The sequence below is a fragment of the Dunckerocampus dactyliophorus genome, chromosome 12 (assembly GCF_027744805.1).
Source record: "Dunckerocampus dactyliophorus isolate RoL2022-P2 chromosome 12, RoL_Ddac_1.1, whole genome shotgun sequence".
Classification (NCBI taxonomy): domain Eukaryota; kingdom Metazoa; phylum Chordata; class Actinopteri; order Syngnathiformes; family Syngnathidae; genus Dunckerocampus; species Dunckerocampus dactyliophorus.
Window position 1 is genome coordinate 1,850,580 of NC_072830.1, and position 25,313 is coordinate 1,875,892.

General features: G+C 45.3%; 1 protein-coding gene across 1 annotated transcript in view; it reads right to left on the reverse strand.

Moving 5' to 3' along the window:
* Positions 1-5,056: 5,056 nt before the first annotated feature.
* The window catches only part of nectin3a (nectin cell adhesion molecule 3a), a 42,588-nt gene continuing 22,331 nt past the window's right edge, over positions 5,057-25,313 (reverse strand). Inside the window, exons 2-6 of the mRNA XM_054795237.1 lie at positions 22,022-22,369; positions 13,503-13,805; positions 12,434-12,551; positions 10,655-10,806; positions 5,057-6,662 (exon numbers count right to left, since the gene is read on the reverse strand). Coding sequence (XP_054651212.1) covers positions 6,046-6,662; positions 10,655-10,806; positions 12,434-12,551; positions 13,503-13,805; positions 22,022-22,369 — 1,538 coding nt within the window. The 3' untranslated portion in view covers positions 5,057-6,045. The remainder of the gene's footprint in view (positions 6,663-10,654; positions 10,807-12,433; positions 12,552-13,502; positions 13,806-22,021; positions 22,370-25,313) is intronic.

The window sequence follows — 25,313 nt, forward strand, 5'->3', positions numbered from 1 at the left end:
GACCGCATATAGCGGCCAAAATGCCGACTCAAGCAGAAGCTTCATGCACGAAAAAGTTTTGTTTTTTAAGCGATGAAGCCGTCGTGTGTAGACTTTAATTACTGCGTCCTAGTTGGACAAAAAAAAAGTCGTCTTCTTACTTTGCAATGCCGCCCTGAAAAGATTCAATGACGGCCAAAACGGTAATATTCCCACTTTGCAATGCCGTGAATAGATTCTAGCCAAATAGCCAAAACACCTGAATAAAACATCTAAAATATCACTTAATTGCCGACTAATTAGAGATTAGAAGCCCATTCAATAAGAAAGGAGCGATGGTATTGTTAGTTTACGACGATCTTCGCACCTCCTCCGCACTCAATTGTTCACGCACACACCCATTCATGACTGCTTCACACGTATCCTGTACATATATCCTCGCGCTCGTTCACTAACACTTTTATTTCTTGCTTTTAAAATCGTGTTTAAAAAAAATCAAAGATGGAAATTTATGACGTTCTGCAGGACAGGAGCGAGCGTCCCCTGTCCTGCGCTCTTATTTGGCGAGCTGTGCCTTCTCCGGGGAGGAAGAGGCAGACGCTTCATGCCCGGTGGCCGCGCAGCTGCGGTCAATTAACATTTGTGGCCGATAAAAGGTTCATTGTTGTTACTGATATTACTAGTTTCCTCACCTCACCTGTCTATAGCGGCCACTTTTGCCGTTTCCCTTCAGTGGCCGCTATAGACAGGTTTGACTGTAGTAATATTAAATCCTACTTTGCGGAAATTCACTTATCGTGGTTGGGCTTGGAACCGACTGTACCGGTAGAGCAGATATCGGTAAGAAAGCCGGTATCCAGCATCTCTAAAGTAAACCATGACCGTTGGATGGCATGCAACCCCCAGGTGGGGGAAGGGACGGCGCTTTAACGACGTAACAAAACTAAGCACGTTTGCTGACGGATTCATTAAGTGTGGAAAAAAGGGCATCTGCCACAAAGTTGAAGGAGGTAACCCAAGCCCAGCAGCCACAATGCCTGCACCGACACGCAGACGGGAGCAGTGATGGATTAGCAATGGCCCGGGTTGTCCCGCTCAGACGACTTGGACGCTCAGGTGATGAAAGTGAAGTCCAAGAAGGGAGTTTTGGGGGCCGACATGCCTCTGAGGATTACATATCTGGTTTCTGGTCTAATCAGGACCAGGGTGGACCATTGTCACTTAGCTAAACAACACATTGACGGTGGTGCGTCCAGGTTAACCAAAGGGGATTAAAGACGGGCACTTAAGTGGGACAGCCTGGATTAGGGAAGCCATTGTATGAACTCGTAGCCTCAGCGGGATAAGCCGGCCATATTTGCAGGTCGCAAGTAGCTGTGGGTGGTCACCGACCTTTTCCAGGTGCGACACAAGCCGGCCCCTTGTTGCCTCTTGTTGCCTCCTCTTGTTCCCCCGCCGGTGATGAAGAGGGTGCTGAGTCGGACAGGACGAGGGCTGGTGTGAAACGGGTCAGTTAGTCAGCATCACAGGTGAGGACAGTGGCGGCGGATGAAGGTGACAGAGACAAACGAGGAGGAAGAGGTGTCACATGATCAACTTGATGCTCTTCACTGAACCTGACAAGCTTTTTTTTCTCTTTTGCTATTTTGGTTGGGTTCTTCTTCAGCTCAGACTGAATGAAGCCAAGCAGTGCCAATTTTCCACAATTAATGAACATTAAAGTGACTTTTTAACAAAGTGCTAACCGTAATGTACGGCGCTAGAGCCTGTCGACGAGCACCAAACACGAGGAACATCTGTCATCTCGTTTTCAGAGAAGAGGCACTCAAACGCTCGCTTTTCAAGTTGAGGATTTTCATGAAATGTGAGTGGTGCCCCCTATCTAGATGAGACCACCCCCGTGTATAAGCACGCCACTTTGTAAAAAAAAAAAAAGCAGGCTTTGCTACACATCTTAAAAGAAAGCTCTGCCAACCACCAGACAATCAGCTACAGGCATGGAAGGTTGATTTCTTTTGTTTTTCTTCAGCAAATCGGCTAACCTGGACTGATGTTGCTATTAACTCTTTCAATACCAAAGACGTATTTATACGTTTTTAGAATCCCCCAACGCTCAATCCTAATAACGTATCTATACGCCTTTTTCGTTTTGTTTGCGCGAGAGGCAAAAAGAGGTGATGATGCAACTCTCCACTAACGCATCAACACTTCAGCGCACCTTTAAGCCATAAAAACGGCCACAAGGTGGCAGAAGTGCATTTGATAAGAGCTCGGCAGGGATCAGGAGGAAGTGAGAGAGCGTGGAGGAGTGTAGCGTGCAGAAGGTTAGGACATGTAGAGAAACTTTAACGCGCACGCGTGCACACGCATGCACACGCATGCACACACATAGTTCAGTGAAAACTGTAAAGTTCATAGTGTTATATTTGTAAATAAAAATGTATTTTGATGTTGTGGTATAGTTGTTTTGATAGTTGAGCTCTCACAAAAGCAAAAAATATTTGTGTCAAAGTGAAAGTTATGCTTGAAATGTATCTTTTCACACAAAGCTGCTTTTCTCCCTTTTTTAGTTGGGAACTGATATTTCCCTGAAACGTACCTACAGTATGTTCTACTGCTGATTACTAAAGAAAGCAAAAAGGTTTTTTTTTTCGGATGAAAGACGGGAGCCGAATGGTTCTTTTGGTAGCTTCCATGTTTATATAGACATACAACACGGCCTTGAAAGACCAGTCAAAATGGTCTAAAATGGCTACTGAACGGGTTGTCTTTTGACAAATTGCTGGGATTGAATGAGTTCAGATGTGAGTGTGACGTTAGCACTGTAGCTCACATAGCTATGCTAGTGTTGCTAACTTTTGTGTCCTCCTGTCCAACCCGGTATTCGTCCACTGCTGTATGTGACATGTGGCATCTGTTACATTGGACAATAATGACAATAATACACTTTCATTAAAAAGTTTTCCAATACTTTTGAGTCCCATGTATTGTTCCCAAAAACATGTGGTCTTACTTATCTGTATATAAAGTTCATGAAGCCTATCTTTCTCCAGGAAAAAGCTCTGTTGCTTTGTTGTCAAAGTCTGATCACCTTCTGTTCAGCTTGAAAATATAATCCTCCATCTTGGCAGTCAAATTCATTCATTCATTCAGCAGAGCATAAAATATCTTTAATGCATTGGACTTGCGGCCCTCCAGCTGGTGCTGCTGCTGTCAAAAAACAAAAAACCCTGTGACAGGCACCTTCCAGCTCACGCATGTCCCCAGCCCCCATATCTGTGTATTGTATTGTCCCCTTAACAAGAAGAGTGATGTCACACTTCCATTACACAGGCTGTAGAAAGTCCTGGTGTGTAATAAATGTTTCTGCAACGTTATATTATTGGCGACATGCTGACAAACAGAAATTGGCAGCCATTTGATTTGTTGACTCTGGCTGAGTTCAATAAAGTAACAAATGTTTTAAAAAAGCAGGCGCTGGATTATCCTCTCTGTGGAAGGACAGCAGCGACAAGCACCTTCCGGCTCGCACACGCCCCTTCATGGGGAAGTAGAGTACTGCAGCGCCCATTTTGTTGCCTGATTAGCAAAAATAATGTCATTGTATTGTCATTGATGAGATTGCACAAAAAAAAGACTTATTCATGCTTAATTGTAAGCTGCTAGAGCTCCTGAGGCAAACCACAACACAAAGATGGCATTTGAAAAGCTCGATTTTGTTTAATTTAGCTATTACAAAGCGGTTATAAGGGGGGTTATTAGGGAATATAATATTTTCACAGCAATTTTCAAAGAAAGCTCGCTCAAGTGAACTGCCGAAAAAGGACCAGTCTGGGTTGTTTTGTCGAAAATCCGACTAATTTCTTGTAAAAACAAGCAGGCGTTAAAGGCACTATGTTCCAATCTTGCCTCTAAAGATGAGTGACATGCGTAATGAGATGTCACTGAAGTCAACATTGTGGGGGAGTGCATGAATGGACAAAAAAGAGATTTTAGTCCCTTAAGTCGGACCTCATAAGTGGGCTCTTAAAGGTTCAAAGTGAAGCTTCGTGTCTGGAAGGAGACACCGAGGACACGCCTGGGTGCAATAATGTGGATCTTTTTATTGCAAACACAACAAAACTACAATTTGACGCACATTCATCTGCACTTCCTGTGAGATCGCCGTCACCCGTACAAAAAATTCATAGGTCGAGAACCAAAAAAACGCACCAAATGCTCTGCTTGACATCCATCAAAGGCTCACAAGGTAAACTAATACTCTGAATATTAAACAAGTCATACAAAACAAACCAAAAAAAGAGATTCTCTTATTCTCATAACAATGCAAAAACCCCGTCAGCTTATTTACAGGACAATATTTTCAATCATTCTGGCTCGCTTGGTAACTTAACAAGTCACATGCGTCTGTTTAAAAAGCGTTTAAGGCGTGACAATCAACCTTTTGTCCCATTTCATGGTTTGAAACCTTAAATATCAAGATGGAGGACGCCTGCAGGAAGCATGAGTTTCTGTGCATCAGCCCATCTAAGGCACCAGCTGCTCGTTCAGGGGGGGAAACATCCAACTTAAAGAGCTAATGCTAAGCTAACCTAACAGCATTATGTACACAAAATGGTGACATTGGTGAAATAACTTAATATACAAAAGGTGAAGTTAAAGAAAGGTCTTGACATTCATCACTTGGTTCAGCTCACAATGTTTTCGATTCAAAGAAGGCGATGATGACTCAGGCGGCCGCGCGGGAAAACGTGCCGCAAATCACCGAGTGCGAGAGGCTAAATTAAAGTTATTTGAGGCGAGGGCCGCTCCTCGTATGTGGGCTGCATGTGCGCAGATGTGTGTGCGTGCGGCCGCTGAGGCCGGCCGACATTAAAGCGGTTTATTCTCAGGCAGGGCGGGGTGGGGCGGCGCGCGAGGGCGGGGACGGGATGCACCCACAAGCTGCAAAAAAAAACAAAACAAAACAAGGAGGTAGGAGACGCCTCGTCCGGGACGCACTGCAACACGTGTTTCCATGTGTCTGGACAACCCCCCCCCCCCCCCCCCCCCCCCCCCCCCCCCCCGCTCCCCCCCCGCTCCCTCAATGGATCCAAGTGGAGCGCTTTGATCCGTTTTCAATTCCTGAGGAAGAGCGGTGGAAAAAAGGTCAAATCAAGCGTCGGGCTGTGAGATCAGGGATGATGTCAGCGCTTCGTGTCGAGTTTGTTGTTAGTAGGAAGAGAGAAAATATACACAACGTTTCGGGAGGCACTTCCAATCTGAGACGGTTCTTCACGTCAACTTCTTGCAGCCGTGGATCACATTTCCAGGGAGCAGCCAAACTGTTCTGTGATCAGCAGTGATGTCAGCGGCCTAAAATGTTTCCAACGTAAGCTACAGGCGGCCCTCGCCCCCCCCCTGCGCTGTGTTATTTTCCTTATTCGCCAACGCGGATCCCGACGAGCGGAGCGAGAGCTGAAAATGGCGGCGGTTTAAGTCGCCGCAAAAGCCCCAAATGATGACAGCTGCGAGCGTCACATCTGCAACACATCGCTTTGATGTAAAATAAAGTACGAAGAAGGAAAAAAACAAAAAAAACCCTAATGATCAATTGGTGCTCCAGACGTGAAAAGAAAAGAAAAGAAGACGCGACGGCCACGCGGCCCGTTATCACAGCCAGCTGGCTCCCTTTCATGTTGTGTGCTTTTGTGACGACTAGCACGTGTCAGCAGTGATGCTAACGCATTACTAAGAAGTGGAAGGAAGCCCTCTCATCCCTTCCGTCTCTTCAAGTTGATGCCTCATGCAATAAGAGTCGCGCGTGAGGAGGGCCCTCTTTGGAATGCAGCTTTCCTGCCACTTAAGAGGTTTAAGCGCGTCACAAACGAGGGTCTCGACACCCGACATTCCGAGCTGCGCTTAAAGTCAGGTGCGCAAACACGACGCGCCGTCTCATTCGCCCACGCTCCTCCTGAGCCCAAACATATCAAATCGCGGAGGCGTCCCGGCTCGCCCGCAGCAAAGGCCTCCTTAAGGTAAAGTGGTTTACAGTCAGTGTTGTCCGTCTGTGTCTTAATTACTTCCTCAGACGTACCACTCCCGCCGCGAGATGACGGATCCGTCCAGGTGGGACACGTAGTCGCTGTCTGTGCAATTGTTGTAGCAGTCCTCGGGGATGTAAGGCGAGCCATTATTCATTACCGGAGGCCCACAGGGGTGCATGTTCTGGCCGTGGTAGTGATCAGGGTAGTAGTCCCCCTCCCGGTCGGCCCAGTCGTTCCTATCCTTGCTCTGCAGGACGTAGTCCGGGTAAATGATGTCTCCGCCCAGTTTGGGTTTCAGATCCTGGCTGCCTTTGCTCGCCTTGTCGCCGTACACCTCCTGCAGCTCGTGCGGCTGCAGCACGTCCAGCTGAGACTCCTTCTGCATGTCGGAGGGTCCCAGGTACTGCTTGGTGTAGTAGTCGCCCCTGAAAGTGCGGCGCTGGCGCATGAAGCAGACGCCGGCCAGGATCACCACCAGGACCAGGAAGAGCACGCCGCCCACGGCCCCGCCGATTATAGTGCCCAGGGTGCTGTCCTGCAAGGAGGCCAGGGTCGGGGAGGTGAACGGGGACCTCCGCTGGTCTGCTGCAGTGCCGGGTCCAGAGGTGTGGTGCGGCAATGCGGTGGTGCTGGGGCTGGCCGTGGTGGACGGAGGCTCTGCAGTGGGCACAAGCAACGAGAAGGTTAACAAACGAGACCGGACAGTCGTAAAAACGTTACCCCGAGCGAAGCGCGTCTGCACTTCATGCTCAGTAACAGTTTAACTGACACGGCAGCATTTGGTGAGATTCATTTCCACCGTCACACCGTGTGCCGTTAGGAGCAGACGGATGCGTCTCCCGGGAGCAGAGAGTCTGTTAAAAAGCTGCACTACTGAGCAAAAGAGGCGGAAATGAAATTTACACGCTAAACGTTGGAGCACAGTGTGGAGCACAGCAGAGATAAAAGCAGACAAGGAGGGATGGAAGGACGAGCATTTGAGTGAATCCCATTCACTCCCCCTCCCCACGCCTCCTTCCTAAACCCTCCTGCAGGGTCATCATGTGAGAAGATGAGACGCTGTGATCGATGTGAGGTCCCTGCATCTGATTCATCCTGGGGTCTGAGGGGGATAGGTCGGCGTTTGTGACAGCAGCCAGAGTGAGAGAAAAGGGCTGCGTACTGCGAAGGTCAGGAGGACCGTCTCCATTTTGACCTCCAGCCTGTGAGGCCACCGGCAGCCTGATACCGCCACTCCTCCTCCTCTGCAGCAATACATCACGAGCGTGGTACTATGCTGGATACCTTCTCCATCTGTGGTCCATCCGTCCAACCTTGGTCGTGGGAGCAGCAGTCTAGAGCTACGTTCACACTGCAGGTCAATTCTGATTCCGATCGGATGTGAACAGTACAGTGAACAGTGAACAGCTCCAGTTTTTTCTAACGCGACTCGGGCCTCGTTCGTATGTAGATAGAAGTCCGATACGTATGTGATGCTCCTGCAGTCTGAACCGTCAGGTCGCATGTATCCATCCATTCCATCCACATTGGGCTCCATAGCTACAGCGGTAGTTCCCCCTGACTGTGCCCGGGCTGCAGTGTCATGGTGCGGGGAGCTTGCATGCAGTGGCGAAGCTACGTGGTGGCCAATGGTGGCCGTGGCCGCCCCACAGGCCATCTCGATATTTCAGGTATCAGCTTATTGCCACAGAAATATTGATACTTCCAACACCAGCTCTTCATGCTCTGAAGTCAATTCTGAAATCAAAATATTGATACTTCTACTACTATACACTGCTCAAAAAAAGGAGGAAGTTTACTTCTCGGCCTCTCAATGACCCGGGTAGGCTACCGCATTATCCAATAATAATCAAGTTTTGGTGTTTGACCCGGAAAATATCGGAAGGACATCTGGCATCGGCTCCGGCCACCCGCGTTGCGGTGCACAATGGATGGATGGATTAAAATGCAAGAGAATGTTTGATACTTTCAAGGTTATTTTGAACTGTGACTTCTGTAATGTTTTACTTTCAAATGTCAGCGGAAAAAAAAAACAGCCAATGACTTGTGAACAATTAGTTGTCGAGTCCCGCCCAACATTTTGATTGAAGGCGGCCATGTTTTTAAACCCATCTTGCTCACATCTTACACACGTATGCTTGTCAGCCCCCTTAAGGTGTGTACCCAATCCCGTGGTGATTCGACTGAAAACCTTGAAGTGGATGTGATGTGAGCGCATTGAGTGTGTGAGAAATTTCAAGTCAATCCAAGTTATAGTGGTCCAACTGCCACCATGGGGTTTACTTGTTAGACCAATAACAGCACAAGCAACATAGAAGTGGTGGTCCACCCGAGACCAGGTGTGTCCAAAGTGCGGCCCGGGGGCCATCTACGGCCCGCGGATGTGACTTTATCGGCCCGCAGCACAGTCTAAAAATGTAATTTAACAAGGAAACTTAAAAAACAACAACAGCAGCAGCAAAAATGGGAAAATCAATCAAAAGTCAAAATATTGAGAGAAGAGTTGTCATCTAGCAAGAAAAAAGCCGTAATTTCACAAGAATAGAGTCATAGCATGAGGACAAATGTCATTTTAGTAGCATGAAGTTGAAATATTAAAGAAAAATGTTTTGTTTTTTTAAAGTCAAAAACAATGAATAAAGTTGTAATTTTTGGAAACTTAGATTGGGGGAACATTTATAACATAGCAATAAAATCAAAATATTAGGAGAAGAAAATATACAAGAAGAAAGTTGAAATGTTTGGAAAATTATACAAAAAAAATAAACAGCAAAAATTTTTACCAGAGTAAAGTCAAAATATTAAGAGAAAAAAAGGGTTTTCTCATGATAAAAAAGTTGCAATTTTATGAGAATAAACTTGTAAAATGCGGAAAATTATCATTAAAAATATCATTAAATGAAATAAAAGGAAATAAAGAAAAAATATGTTATTGTTTGAAAAGATATAAAGTTATGATTAAGAGAAGAACATTTACAAGAGGAAAGCTGAAATGAAGTAGTTGGAAAATTTTAAAAAAACAGCAGAAATGGAAAAAAACAGCTGTAGTTTTATGGGGATAAAGTCAAAATATTAAGAAAAAATGTCAAAATTGAATGAAGAACAAAAGTCGCAATTTTACTAGAATGAGCTCGTATTATTATAGAAAAAACGTCAGTTTTAGGAGCATTTCACCTCAATAGCTACATGTAGCTTCTTAGCATATCTCTATGTGTTGGTTTCAAAGTGGCCCTTGCATCCTTTCATTTTTTACAGTGTGGCCCTCGCTGGAAAACGTTTGGAGAGTTATGCTCTTAACCCTTGAATTAAAGGTCAGAGTCAGTTTTGCCAATTCATGTAATTTTTTTGCCTCACTTTTCACACCGGATGCTCTTCTTGATGCAACCCTTCAATTTATCTGGGCATGGGAAAGGCACCCACGGAAAATACCAGCGTACTGTACGTCATAATAAACGGCTGACGAAGAGCTTTAGAAAACTTGGCAAGAAGTCCGGTTTCAGTGACCCGAAACACAAAAATATGCGTATTTGGAAACAACATGGAGTGTCGCCTGGAGGCCGCAGGGTAATGACAAGTCAATGAACGGTATTCTGGTATTAACCTTCTTTGTCAGTTGCCATCGATTGCACCCTGCAGGGAGCTTTGGTGGCTGTGGGGGTGGGTGGGTGTGGGTTAACCCCACGTAGGTTGAGAGCATCTGCAAACACGTAGCTGATCATCTGAGAGAGCGAGAGGCCAAAAACCACAAGGCTTCAGAGGCAGGCGGGAATGCCAAACAGCAACAGCAAGCGGCCGCAGCGGGGGGAGGGGGTATAGCTGCCGCACACGAGCATGGCTATCTTTGCGGGGGGAGGGAGGCAGGCAGGAGGCCACAAGCCCGAGTCTTAATATTTGACGCGAAGCAAGATAATTGGCCGGCCAAGTCCTTCCTGGATGGGATGTCTGTCAGCTGTGCTTTCGTTTGGATGAGGACTCGGGCCTGTAAACAGATGGAGCATGACAGCTTTTTTGGGGCTCGTCCAGCTCTTTCCACTCAGCAGTGAGAAAAAGCGAGTGATCGGCACGGCCCGGGGGGATCCAAAAGCAGCAGTTGCTTTGTTTGGAGAAGGATTACAAAGGAGCGGAGGAGGAATGAAAATAAAAAAGAGGAGATGCGGCGTTCTCAGGATCCACACCCCTGACTTTGCAGTAATGAGCTCAAGCGGCCAAGAAGGGCCCGACACAGGAAGCAGACGTGAAAGCCGTAGGTTTCTACGGACAAGTACGGTATTTATACAATCACACTCAGGAAAACCTATTTGGATCCAGGAAAGTTCACTCTTTGGTCTTCACTTGATGTCACTGACATTTACACACACACACACACACACACACACACACACACACACACACACACACACACTGCTGTGAGGATTACACTGGAACACTTCACGGCTTATATACTGCCCATAACTCTTATGCCCTGCAAATCTGTCAATGCAATTTATTATGACTCTGTGAAACCTGAGCGTGAGCTAAAAAGCTACACGGGATCTTTTCAATATCAGACAAATAAAACGGTTCCAGGGCCGGACCCTGGGAAACTGTTAGGTTTACTCTTCATCTGCAAATGCTTGTCGTGACTGAGGCGTGTCGGATGCAGACGTTACCTTGCACCCACAGGGACACATCTTGGCTGCGCAGGCCGACGTCATTGGTCACTTCGCATCGATACACGCCGGAGTCGTTGAGCTGCAGCGGGCGCATGAACCTGAACATGTTGCTTACGATCTCAACGCCGTCAGGCATCGATCCGTCCAACCTGTGCACAAATGCAAACGCAGGAAACGTTCATTTCCGCTGAGAAGCGTGCATCTATGTCTAATACAGACTATTAGATCCGACTGCACTTCACAGACCAACAGTTATAAAAGGATGGAAAAATACTCAAAATAAAGATTTAAAGGGCCTTTAAAGTCAAAACCGGGGGCATAAGGTTTCACCGGGCAAGACTTCGTGTCTACTGTCAGATCGTCATGAGCCTTGTTTTCAAATCAGAGGACAACAAAGTGCCACTGCGCCAGAGTTCCGCTGATGCAGGAACCATTTGGAATCTTTTATTTATAGCTGTCAAGAGTCTTCCTGATGGCTGCATTCGAAGATCCAGTGTCAAGTTGTACTGTTAGGGTCACTTCATTTGGGTTACGACTCTAGCCCCTTTGACACTGTCTTTAAAAGCCAGCATTTGTCTGTATTTTTTTTGCTTTTTCTATACAGTAGTACTACTGGATAGCCGTGTAGGCTTACTAGCCACTGAAAATAAATCAACACACAGCCATTATTGTCTACATAACTGGCAACACAATTGAGTAGCAAGATAACTGTGTCTTGTTCACGGTCAAGTGCGGTGATGTTGATGAGACTCTTATGGCCTGGGGCTGCATGAGTGCTGTAGACATTGCGGCGCTGTGGTTCACCGAGAGGAAACATGAATTCCAACATGTACTGTGACTTTATGAATCAAAGCATGGTCCCCTCCCTCGGGAAACTGGGACAAAAAGCCCAAACACACCTCCAAGATGACAAGTGTCTTGCTGAGGAAGGTGAACGTGTTGGTGCTGGAGTGGCCAGGTATGTCTCTTCCAGACCTGAACCCAACTGAGCACCTGTGGAGCCTCCTGGAGCAGAAGGAAGGTGGAGGAGCGCAAAGTGTCTGACATGCACCAGATCCACCAGTGATGCCGTACTGGAGGAGTGGAAGAGGATTCCAGTAAGAACCTGTGCAGCTCTGGTGAATTCCATGCCCGAGAGGATTAAGGCAGTGCGAGATAACAATGGTGCTCACACTAAATATTGGCACTTTGGACACAATTTGGACATGTTGACCGTTGTTGCCAGTTATTTAGACAATGACGTTGTCACGTTGACTCATTTTCAGGAGATAGTAAATCTATACTGCGATACAAACTGTACACGGACTACTGTAAAACACATCCACGTCCTTTCCATAGCATTGCCCCTTGACAAGATAGAACAAAATACTTTGCATTTGCGAGATCATAATAACAATTATGGATTAGATTTTATATAGCAATTTTCTAGGTACCCAAAGCGCTTCACAGTGAATTGAACCCATTATTCATTCACTCCTCAGTCACACACTGGTGGTGGTACACTACGTATGTAGCCACAGCTGCCCTGGAGTAGACGGACAGAAACGTAGCTGCCAATTCACGCCTCCGGCCACCATTCATTCACATTCATACACCAGTGTGGGCAGCACTGGAGGCAAGGTGGGTGAAGTGTCTTGCCCAAGGACAACAGTGACTGGGTGGAGAGAGCGACCTTCTGGTTTCTGGACGACCTGCTTGACCTCCTGAGCCACTGCCGCCCATACTGTTCACTTCCACCTTTGGGGGTAGTACACTCATAGGAGGTGGGATACTGACCTGACCCATGTGTACTGGCGGGCAGGGGGGTTGGCCTGAGCGTCACACATGAACCCCACGTTTGCTTGCCCGGCATACCAGTTTTTCTCCACTCCTGTTATTGAGACCATTGGTGCAACTGTGGAACAAAGTGAAACAAAAGGTTGCTGGAGCAGCTACGACAGTAGGTGGGCTATGCTGACCAAAGCATATTGTACTTGCAAACAACACTTTGGGACTATATGCTCAGTTGGACACACAAGCGCTTGCATACGAGTCAAAACACAGCATGCGTGATGTTATATTGGAAGCACAGGAGCAATGACTAAACCTAAACTTTTTATTGTGGTGAAGGAAGCCAAGGACAAATAGTGAGAAGCCACTCGGAAAGAAGAAACTGTGCAGCTAATAAAGTCCACTGCCTGGAAGTGACAAAAATGAAAACAAAGTGAAACAGTAGGTAGTCCTAAATGAAGCCAGCACATGCTACTGTAATAAAACACGGCAAACACTGACTTAGATATCCAATTTTTCCATTATGATTTCTCTGGAGAACAAATGAGGAACTCATTACTGAACAAAAGCAGGACGCCTTGCCTCGTCCTACTCGCTGACCCCTGTCACACAGTTGAGCATTGAAATTGTGCTTCTTTTGCAGTTAAAACCCCCTTTGCTTGTGCCTCGGCGATGATTTATTGTGCTGCAAAGCATCATTCCGCCTGTATTAACCTTGCTTTGCCTGCTCCTCCGCCCACTGGCCCAAAGCACAGTCCTGCTACTGTGTGTCACTGCTGGGGGTTGATCGATAGTTCATAAAACCTTCATTAGCCGGCACTCATGCAGTCCAATAAGACGCTAACATTTAGAAGACGAGTACATGATTTAATCTCTGTTGGAACATCTCTGTGTGGACTCTGCATGTTCTCGCTGTGTGTGCATGGCTTCTCTGGATACTCATCCTCCCACATCCCGAATACATGCATGTTAACATACCTGGAGACTCTAAATTGTCCATAATGAGGACAAGCGCTTTCAAAAATGGATACACTTTTGTTCATAGAGCATTTGAAAGAAGACATGGAGCACTCACATTGAATACTGAGGGTGTAAGGTATGCGGAACTCCGTCTGCAGGGCCGGATGGTGCACGACGCACGTCAGCGTCTTCCCCTGGGCGGAGCTCTGTGGCTGCCACAGGTAGCGCACATGCACGCTGGTGGTGCCGTCCGGCTCGTCGCGGCTCTGCCTCTCCACCCTCCCGTGCATATCAGTAGTCTCCCAGGAGACCTCGGCGGCGGGGCGGCCGCGCTCGGCGATACAGGTGGCCACCAGCGACTCACTCTCGCCATGCAGCAGGGCGGCGGGGCCGGCGGAGACGTACACCTTCGGCTCCACTGTGAGAGGAAGGAAGGGAAATAATTTGGCTTTTTGGTACTCTTATGAATAAATCATGCCCATCATTAGACAAGAAGTGAAGGAAGGGGCCCTTGGTGGATTTAACTGCTGAGTGGAAAGATACCATTCCATTTACATACTGTCCATGCATTAAAAATGGATGCCATTCAATCATAAAGAAGATTTCAATGGACACCAGTAGTACACAGTATGTTGGCCCTGTTGGGATCTAATAGCTCTTGAAGTGCACATTCATACCTTGACATACACTTAGGCTGTACTCACTCCTGTTGTTGGATTCAATACACTCGAAAATGTATTTTAGACACTGCTTCACGATGCTGTGCACAGGTTTGCCACAGACTGTGGTCTTTGACATAGACGTTGACGTTTCTGTCGTTTTTCTAGATAATTCCATGATGCGAGGCGGTGGTTATCGTTAACTGGCAGGAGGAGTGATTGCATTCATCATACCACACATCCAGGACGGTTGCTCGTGCGTGAGCAATCATGCCCCACACTTACTCGTGTAACGGTGCTCATTAGATTGTGCAGTTTTGCAAACCGAATGTTGAGGGAGGTGCTCGATTTCCAATGGCCCTAAAAACTGCTGTCATTCAGCCTCTTCTAAAGAGCAGTCTTGATGCCACAGTACTGAACAACTATCGGCACATATCAAACCTGCCATTCTTGGGAAAAGTCTTGTATACTAACAGCTTACTAACCTGGTCCTGTCTAATAATGCGTTTGCTACGTTCCAATCAGGCTTTAGACCCCACCGAAGCACTGACACATCCGTCTGAACACAGATGCAGGCAAGGTCTCAGTTTTAGTTCTGCTAGATCTGAGCGCTGCCTTTGACGCAGTTGACCATGTGATCCTTATTATGGAGGTTAGAAAACTGGGTGGGAATCTTTGGTCTCTGGTACTGCTCTATACTGGTTCAAGTCCTATCTGGAGGAGAGGACGTACGCTGTTGGAATCGGTAACTGTGCCTCAGACCAAATGGCTATGACCTGTGGGGTCGCCCAGGGGTCAATGCTGGGACCCCTAGTGTTCGATCTGTACAAAATTCCTTTAGGCCATCTAATTTGCAACTGCAATGTGTCCTACCACAACTATGCAGACTACAGTCAGATCTACGTGTCACTGACGGCAGGTGAACGTGGGCCTGCAGATTTACTTTGTCACTGCATCAAACAGATCAGTTTATGGATCGTGAGACTCTCGCTCTAAAACCAAATCATCAGGTTGAAAATCTAGGGGTAATAATGGATAATAACATGAAATCAATACCACCACCAGCTTTTTACCACCTACAAACATTGCCAAAATGGTGGAATAGTGTCTAAACCAAATTTAGAGAGATTAATCCATGAGCTTTTGTCTCCAGAAGGCTAGACTACTATAACCGGGCTCTCTAAACGAGCTGTAAAACATCCAGAATGCTGCTCCTCGAGTTCTGACTAGAACCGGAAAATATGAGCATATTAGTCCAGTGCTTAGATCTCTGCACTGGCTTCCTGTCGCTCAGAGAATAGACTTTAAAGCAGCTCTGCTTGTGTACAAGTCTTTTCATGGTCTAGCGCCAAAGTACATCTCTGACATGTTAGAGCCACATAAACCATTTCGGGCTCTGAGAAACGCAAGGAGTGGTCTCCTGTGGGTGCCCAGAGTCAGGACAAAACAAGGTGAGGCTGCATTTCAGTTTTATGCTGCCAAAATCTGGAACAGTCCGGCCAGAAAACACTTCTGTTTAACTGTGCATATGACAACTGAAAGCATTTCACCCTTTTTCTGTAATGCACTTTGAATTACCTTTGCCTGGGTAATGGCCACAAAAGTAGCTCATTTTTTATACGGGCTTTTTATTCATTATTATTGTGCCTTTTGTGAGATACTGTAATTTCCAGTGCATAAGCTGCTACTTTTTTCTCTCACACTCCGAACCCTGCGGCTTCAACAATGATGCGGCTCATTTATGGCTAAAAGAACTACACTACCCATGATGCTTACAGTGCAGCTTCAGGTAGTGAAGTACTGATTTGGACGAGTGAAGTGGATGCTAATATCATGTTTTGAAGTCTTATGCAGCGATGCTGATGATGATGATCTGACAAATCTTAAGTAAGTTTGATCATGTCTACAATTTACTAGAGCTTCTGTTTGGGCAGCGGCAGACGTTGAACTCAAATCAAAATGAATCAAAAAAAGCATCTCATTATCTGCGCTAACAAGTGGCGCAGGGACCATCGAGTGGAGGTAGGATTGTAAGGGTTATAGTGTGTCAAAAAATCCACTATCACCAACGGGTTTCGAAAGGCTGGACTACTGCATGCTGAAGAGGACAGCTCAAGCTAAAGGGCTAATTTGCCTCAAAATTAAAATGATAGATAGATTTATTGATCTCCAAGAGAAATTCACGTCCAAGAGAAACTGGATGACTTTTCTGGTAGGCTACTGTTTAACTAGCCGTATTATAGGCACTGTTTGGAAAAGCATTTATTTAATCAAACGTTTCAATCATCTTTGTGGAACATCTTTCTGCGGACACCTTATATAGGCTGGTGCGGTGTATATATGTACAAATCTTGTTTTCTCTTTAAATGTAGTGGGTGCGGCTTACATACCTGTGCACTATATAGTACGGAAATGACGGTAATTCGAACCTGCAATAAAAGTCTGTTGTTCTGCAATCAAGTCATGTCCTTGTGTGTCTCACCGAACTTTACAGTACCACTACTGACACCCAGTGACCAGTGTAGAATACTACATATCATCAACGTCTTTGACCGTGTCTTTTGAATGAATGCCTTATATTTGTATCAATTCCATTTTCCTCTGCTTATCCGGGTCCGGGTTGCGGGGGCAGCAGTCTTAGTAGGGAAGCCCAGACTTCCCGGTCCCCCACCACCTCCTCCAGCTCCACCGGGAGGACACCAAGGCGTTCCCAGGCCAGCTGTGGGACATAATGTGGGACAGCGTGTCCTAGGTCTTCCCCGGGGCCTTCTCCCGGCTGGGCCCGAAACACCTCACCAGCGAGGCGTCCAGGTGGCATCCGGACTAGATTTGTATTTTATATTTAATTTGTATTTTACTTCATTTAGCCATTTTTATGCTTGAAAACACTTAACTTAGGCATGAAACATAAAACATTTGCTTAAATTGCATATTTTATGACTAATAATAGGCCGTATTCAACCACAAAACAGCATGATTTATTAATTAATATAATTCTGAAAAACTGTGAAGAGTGAAACCGCAAGTGGCTACTGTAGCTAACTATCCCACTGCTCTGTTATACAGGTAAACTAAATACAATTCTAGGCATATACTTAGTGTGTACTTTGCCTAGCCTATATTGATTACCAACTCTGACGTTACACTTTTTTACTACTTCACCAAGCTTACATCTACAGGACCGTACATTTAAAAAAAAAAAAAAAAAACTCTGCTTCTACTGTGATGTTCTCAAGACAGGCACACGTAGCATCATTTGTGGTTTTCACATTTGAAATACTATTTTTTATGAACATACACGGACATACTGTACAACTGTAGCATGAGAATCGATACCAAGCAACGTTGGTATTGGAGTATCGATGTTTAAATATCGCTGCAGCCATCGCTGAAGGGCATCCCGTAAACGTCTTGGTATGTTCCATGATACCTCTTTGTCTCCTCTGTCGCTGTATAAAAGAGCGCTGCTTCACTTACTGCAGCGCTGACAGTTTTAAAGGTGACACACGGGAGGGGGACCTGTCCACCGCCTAATCCACAAGACGAGGCCGTCACCTTTAAGGACATCTGCTAGCCTCGTGCCAGTCGAGGGGGGAGGTGCGACTGCAAATTCAAATAACTCCTGGCACCCCGCTCCTTAAAAATAACCAGCCGTCTTGTGCGTGGGTGGGGACGCCGCACTCTGTGCCCCTCCTAACAGGCTGGATCTAAAAACAGTAGCAGCTCTATGTTCGGAGCCGCACAATGACTAAATCAGACAGACATGTTCATTTGGAGTCCGAGTCAGGAAGGGAGGGGTTCGGTTGATGAGTGGAAAGGGTAACCATTTCCCCTCCTGACCACCTGCACGCTATAAAAACATTTTGCATGTGCATTAATAGCTGACTTGGTAGCACATTGTCAACACATGCTTGCAGGTTTGCATCTGTTCCTTTTGTTTTCAACATAAAGCTGGCTTCGCTTGAGCATGACTTGCCACTGGATGAGCGCTGGCTTTTCCATGAGTAAGCAAATCTCTATGCAGCAGATTTTTCAGCTTTCTGACTTAGCAAAAAAAAAAAAAAAAAAAAGCTGCTGCATCGTTGGCAGCATGACTGAGGAGACAACTTTAAAAGGGGGGGAAAAAATAGTTCATATTGGACCAATAAATTCCTTGAGCTGCTGCACTTGTCAACTTGGTGCACCGTTTTTAGAAAGTCCATTTTCTTATACAGCAGGTTTCCTATTAACCTGTCAGCAGTATGCAACAAAAAGGTCATTCTAATCCTTTTGGGTACTTGCATCATATATTTCCTGCCCATTGCTTACCAGTTGGGACATCCACATAGCTGCCATCCTCTTGGGCTGTTAGTTACTTCTATGTGAAAACCGTTTGTGTAATCCACCTCTTCTACACTTGACCCGCTGCACACAAAATGGCGAAAATTTGTCAAGACACCCCCCCCCCACTGTGTTGTTTGTGCTATTATTTTTTGGACAAATACACCACATGGTGGCGCTATTATCAAACCCCGAAGTTGGGTTGACTTAAAATTTCTCACACAGCTCAATCCACCCCACAAAACACCCACTGTAAAAAAGGGGTGTTTTGCCAAATTTTGTTGCAATTTGGCAAAACACCCCTACGCCTTTAGTAAAATCTGAGCAAGATGGTTGAAAAACATGGACGCCATCAAGCAAAACCTCTTTGCAGGAGCATAGGTGGGACTTAGCAACTAATAAGTGACTAACTTGACTAAGTCACTCACGCTGTGCACAGAACACATGGACATAAAACATACGGCAGTAAAAACTTTAGGTTTAGTTCTCCAATTTACGCACCAAACCGCTCACGTTGAAACCAAGTTTTTCTTTTACAGGAGTGCGTCAGAACCACGAGACGTCGTAAGCCGATGCCCGCCTGCATATGATCGTGGACACACGAAGATTCAAAATGGTTCATATCCATTTTATGGCTCTTAATGGACTCATGATGCTGATTCGACTCAGTGTCAACTCTCTGCTTACAAAGCTTGTGGAAGGTCTGATTGAACCCATGTGGCAGTAGACAGTCATTGTCTGCTTTTAGTGGCCCATCTGTAATCAAAACTTAGAAAAAAGGGCTCCTGCTCCTGTGCCAATTGGAGCATGTTAAGAAGTACAGAACACAATGAGGCAGCAAGCGGGGGTGTTTGTGAGGTTTGTTTGTACACAACCAAACCCGGAGCTTGTGTCAAAATCCCACATTGTATTGATAAAATGGTCATTAACAATAAATATAGAGGCTTTCCCGCCAAGGCCGAAAGAAGAAAAAAACCTCCAGGGCCAAGACATTTCACCATAGACAAAACTAAGACGTTGAAAACTCCATCCAGACCGGGCCAAGCAATTTAACAGCTGCGTGCTAGACAACAGTATACTTTTGTGTCTGCCTCCGCCTCGTGCCATTCCTGTATTGCACCAAACACAGCCACTCCAGCGGGTGACAATGTGTCATGCTTTTTTGGAAATCCTGATCTTGCAGGATGACGATAGCTGCATCACGTATACTGTATCGACAGTACAGTGGCGCCCGCTGATCTCATGCATGCTTCTGTGCTATGATTCAAGGGTTGAGCGGATCGGGGGCAGCGCCGTTTTCCAACCAGCTGGAGCCAGTACGAGAGAGGAAAAGTTCCCGAGCTGTGCTGGGTGCCTACATTTGACCTGAAGACACGTACGCCCTCCTCCTGCACACCTAAAAAACATAAACCAGTGTCTGTAAGCACACAATAATACACCTTGCCCTGACTTACTTCACTTGAAAAGGAAATCATGAGCACATGTCCTCATCAACTCATTCACCCCCAGCCATTTTTCAAAAGACAACCCCTTCAGTAACGTCCATTTTAGACGATTTCCACTGATCTTTGACACTGCCAGCACATGTACACCTACTACTGATGACGCAGCATCAGCAGCAGCTGGGGGGTTGCGTATCTTGCCCGAGGACACATCAACACAATCACAGGAGGACGGAGGATCGAAGCCGCAACCTCCAGGTTGGGAGACGACCACTCTACCACCTGAGCGATGGCGCCCACAAGGTCGGTTTCAGGAAACTATCACTTCCCAACAGGAAAAGGGAGAAAACGATACAGCTCAAGCGTAACTTTCACTCAGAAACAAATTAAAAATATATATTTAAAAAAAAAAATGTTTTAGTAATTAAAAAAAAAATCTACACAACTACATTACAACATAAACAACACAAAAAGGGTTGTTTTACATCAAAATGTATTTACAAATATAACAACATGAACTATTTACAATTGTGTGTGTGCAAGCGTGCACGCGCTGCGCGCTTGTGTGTGCGTGTTCATGCAGTATAATTTCCCTACAATCTGTAACCTTCTGCGCGCTACACTCCTCCATGCTCTTCCACTTCCCTCCTTGCTGTTGAGTGTGTTTTTATATGCTCTTATCAAATGCACTTCTGACCCCTTGTGGCCGTTTTTATGGTCTAAAACCGCTCTAAACGAGACATCCATTAGTGTGCAGTTGCGTCATCACCTCTTTTTGCCTCTCGCGCAAAAAAACGTAAAAGACGTATAAATATGTCCTTGGGATCGGGCGTTCGGTGTCATGTTTCGCAGGACAGGAGCGAGTGCTTCCTGTCCTGCACCTGTGTTTTGGCGAGCTGTACTTCCTACGTGGTGGCGGGGACAGCCACTTCACGCCTGGCGGCCGCACAGCTGTATCCAAATCCCATTAGCGCCTGTAAAAAGGCCAGCGCCGTCGTATGTGCGGTGCTGGTTCATTGCCATTGTCTTTGTTTCATTGACTCATGTTTCTCGTCTCATAATCAGTGCTGTCACGTGAACTATCAACTTACCTGGACTACCTGCACTTTTTGCTCCTGTTTTACACTATGAAAGAACCTTTATTTTTGCACTCCATCGCCTCGTCTCTGCACACTGGGCGTCAAGCTTCCAACAGCTCCAACCTATCGTAACATTCGGGTTTATAAAAATGTAGAAACTACGTCTTTGGTCTTGATCAAGTTAACTGCCGCTTCATGAATGTACGCACATACACCAGGACATGTGCCAGACCAGCTATATCTGTTGACTCATCCAGCTGTAGTGCTCATATGCGCTGTTGTAGCTATTTTCAAACAGCCTCTGCCATGTCAGAGATGTGCCAAGAAACAGTGTTGCTTGAAGAAGGCACGGTCTGTACTGGCTTACTGGCTTTAACTGTCACTCAATAAAAAATGCTGCGGCTTATTTTTCACATGCATCATATCATATAAAAGTCAGTGCATGCAGTCAAGAAGCAAATTACAGACTCATAGTTTGAAAAAAAAAAAGCACTAATTAGTCACAGCACCACACAAGAAGACCAGCTCTCATTTCGCACACAGCATGAATGAAACCTTCAAGGTTAAAAACTCCATATTACAGCATTATGTACGGCATGATCATCACACGCTGCAACTAACAATTATTTTCTTTAAAAAAAAAAATGGGTGTAAAATCCAGGTTAATTCCGATATTTTTTTTAAGCTTATTTTGTGCTGAACAGGAAGTCATTGTGTGGACATTTCAATAATAGGCAGCAGAGATGCAATGACACCTTTGGGTCTCAAACTTTATGTCAAGAAAATGTTTGAGTAATTATAAGAACAGGTTGTGGACCAGGGCTTCATGAATTGTTCAACATAAGCGAGCTGGCAACATAAGCGTGCCCACGTGAGTGGGTTCCACTGTAGTCACAGATAGTGTAGCCTGCCAGTCATTTCAACCAAGATGTCCACAGGGCTTTATAAGCATCACTTGTGTTTTATGTGATTGGTACAAACACATTTAGCTGTATTGAAACATCCGCCTCCACAAAGGGCTTGGCAATAAATGTCACGCAGGGCTCAAGCTCTCAAAAGCCAGTAAATCTGTCAACTAAGTCCTGTTCCAGCTTCAGCAGTTGGCCAGGGCACTCAAAGAAGCACACTACTCACCTAATACATTGACGTAGGTGGATGCTTGGGTATTTCCCAGAGGAAATGTTGACACTTTGCAGGTGTACAAGCCGATATCCGCAAAGTCGACTCCCTCAAGGATAATGCTGGCGTCATGGACAGAGGGGGAAACGAACGAGATGCGCTTGCCGTAGTCCGCAGAGATGGACGTTCCAAACTCCGTGTGGAACACGGCCAAGATCTCTTTGCCCGAAGGACGCTGGTGCTCCCAGGAGCTCTGTATGAGGATGAGGTCGGGGGGCGCCTCTATTCTGCAGCTCAGTGTGATGTTCTTGCCCAGCACGGCGTCCACTTTGTCGGGGACCACCAACAGGTTGCTGTTAACCCCTGCAGAGAGATGGATGTTGGTGTGAGATTCTTCTGTCAACAAGATTAAACTCTGCACAAAAAAATCTCCGATATAGAGTCACACTAACATGCGATCTACTTTCTAAATGACGATTTTTGGTGCATCACAAACAAATACAGTGTTCCCTCAGATTTTAACCATCAACCTACTAGGTTGGACACAAGAAATTACTAAGTGCCTCACGCCTATTTCACTCCTCTGGTCGTGCCTCGTCGTTTGGCTGTAGCGTTGTTTGTATCCTTGTTAAAACATATTGCTACTGTCGTCATATTTTCCTCACACAGTTAGCTTCTTCTGTTTCTTCTATTGCAGGGGTGTCCAAAGTCCGGCGGCAGTGATTTTATCGGCCCGCCGCACAGTCTAAAAATTTTATTTAACAAAGAAACTTTTAAAAAAAACAAAAAAACAACAGCAGCAAAAATGGGAAAATCAATCAAAAGTCAAAATATTAAGAGAAGAGTTGTAATCTAGCAAGGAAAAAAGTCATAATTTCTCAAGAATAAAGTCATAGTATGAGCAAAAATATCATTTTAGTAGCATGAGCTGCAGGAAAGAGGCGCCCCCCGACCTCATCCTCATACAGAGCTCCTGGGAGCACCAGCGTCCTTCGGGCAAAGAGATCTTGGCCGTGTTCCACACGGAGTTTGGAACGTCTATCTTATATTTTTTAAGTCAAAAACAATAAATAAAGTTGCACTTTTTGGAAACTTAGGTTGGGGGAAAATGTATAACATGTGAACAAAGTCAAAATGTCAGCAGAAAAGATGTAGAAATATTTGGAAATTCTATTAAAAAAAAAAATCAACTGCAGAAATTTTACCACAGTAAAGTCAAACTATTACGAGAAAAAAATCGATTTGTAATTTGAAAAAATATGAGCATAAACTTGTAAAATGAGGACAAATACCATTTCAGTAACAATGATGAATTAAAGAAAAAATACATTATTTTTTAAAAAGATATAAAGTTATAACTGCAAGAAGAAAATTTACAAGAGGAAAGCTGAAATGAAACAGTTGGAAATTTTTTTAAAAAAAATCAGCAGAAATGGAAAAAACAGCATCTTCGAATGAAGAACTGAAGTGCCAATTTTGCAAGAATAAACTCCTAAAACGTCCTTTTTAGTAGCATTTCACCTATTTTACAGATACAGTCAAACTTGTCTATAGTGGCCACTAGAGGGAGTCTGTAAACGTGGCCGCTATAGACAGGTGGCCTCTATAGACAGGTTGGTGTCCAGTTTGAATGTTGACCAGTAGAGGAAAAAAAAAGAAAAAAGGGGGGGGGGGGATAATAATATTGTTGACCAGTAGAGGGCACTGTGGGACTGCGGATAAAAGTTGTACAGCACTACTGATGTTTTTATTCTTTTTCTTGTGTTTTCTTTCTTTTCTCGGGAGAATGAACAGAATAAGAATTTCATTGCATAGTATAACTGCCTGTTTTACTATGTATATGACAATAAAACTCTTGAATCTACTAGGCTTGTTATTATCCACGACCCACAGAACAAAGCTGTGCTAGTAATGTCTTACGCTTGTTTTTAATATTTTACTTTTTATACGGCAGAGTGTCATTACAGCTTTAGTTCATCAGGAAGTGACGGGAAGTGACGGTGGGCGTCTCGAGCAGGAGAGCTAGGCTCAGTGCTAGCTGTGAGTTTGGAGAGAGTTGGGAAGTGTGTTTATGTTGGCGTGGATGTAAAGTCCTGCAGTGTTCTCCGCTGTTAATAAAGCCATTAAAGTGCATCGGCGACGTGAGTCTCTCCTTCCCCACAACAAGCGGCATTACAGTATTGACCAGTGCACACCAGGAAATAAACGGTGTCATTTCTTACAGGCATTGGCTGGACAGCTATGTAGTGGGGCTTGTTTAACCTTTGCCTTGTGGGCAAGCAGGAAGGAGAGACGATGCTGAGAGATGTGTGTGTGTTCTGAGCTGCTGTCTGGTGGCCGCGTTCAAGAAATAAAGTTGGCAGAAGCAACAGGAGAAGTTTCCTTCTTTGCTTCGGAGCTGAATAACACTGACAAGTTAACAGACTAGTAGCCAACGGAAAAGAAGACGGCTTTGTTTGTGTCGAATACAGAAGATGAGGACTTTGATGGATTTGTGGATGAGGATTGATGAAAAATAACGTGAGTACATTCTAAAATACTTCAATTAAGTACAACCCAACTCAGTTTTGCTCCCGCTGCCGCATGCATGCTAGCGTATGTTTTTTTTTATTGTAGCGTCGCTGGGAGCACGTCCTGTTCCCAGCCTACTTTGCGGTAATGTTTTGGTGCAAATGCTCTTAAAGTTACATGTTTGACCAGGAAATAGCAAACTCAAAAGAAGACGGGTTTTTTTTGTGGAACAACTGACAGTTTGTGTGGATCTTGTGAATGATTGTGACTGAGCTAGGACTCAGTAATTAAAGTCTACACACGACGGCGTCATTGATTGAAAAACAAAACTTTTTCGTGCATGAAGCTTCTACTTGAGTTGGTAATTTGGCCTCTATATGAGGTCAGATATTGACCAAGGGATACAAAATGCGTGGCCGCTGGCCGCGTTGGACAGGTGACTGCTATACACAGGGTCTATAACATGTACATTTGCTGCGGGGGATTTTTCAGTGACCGCTATAGGCAGGTGGCCGTTCTATAAAGGTGGCTGCTAAGACAGGTTTGACTGTATATTACAAAGATGAAATGCAGTTTTTTTCTTGAGCATCTTAGCATATCATATTGGTTTACTAAATATCAAAGAGGCCCTGGCATCCTTTCACTTTTCACTATGTGGCCCTCGCTGGAAAAAGTTTGGGCACCCCTGTTCTATTGCTTACAGTATTGGCGGTTAGTAAGCAGCTCACACGGTTAGCTAGTTTAGTAGCCATGACCACAACAGAGATTGATGGTCTACAGCCAATCAGGATGCAGA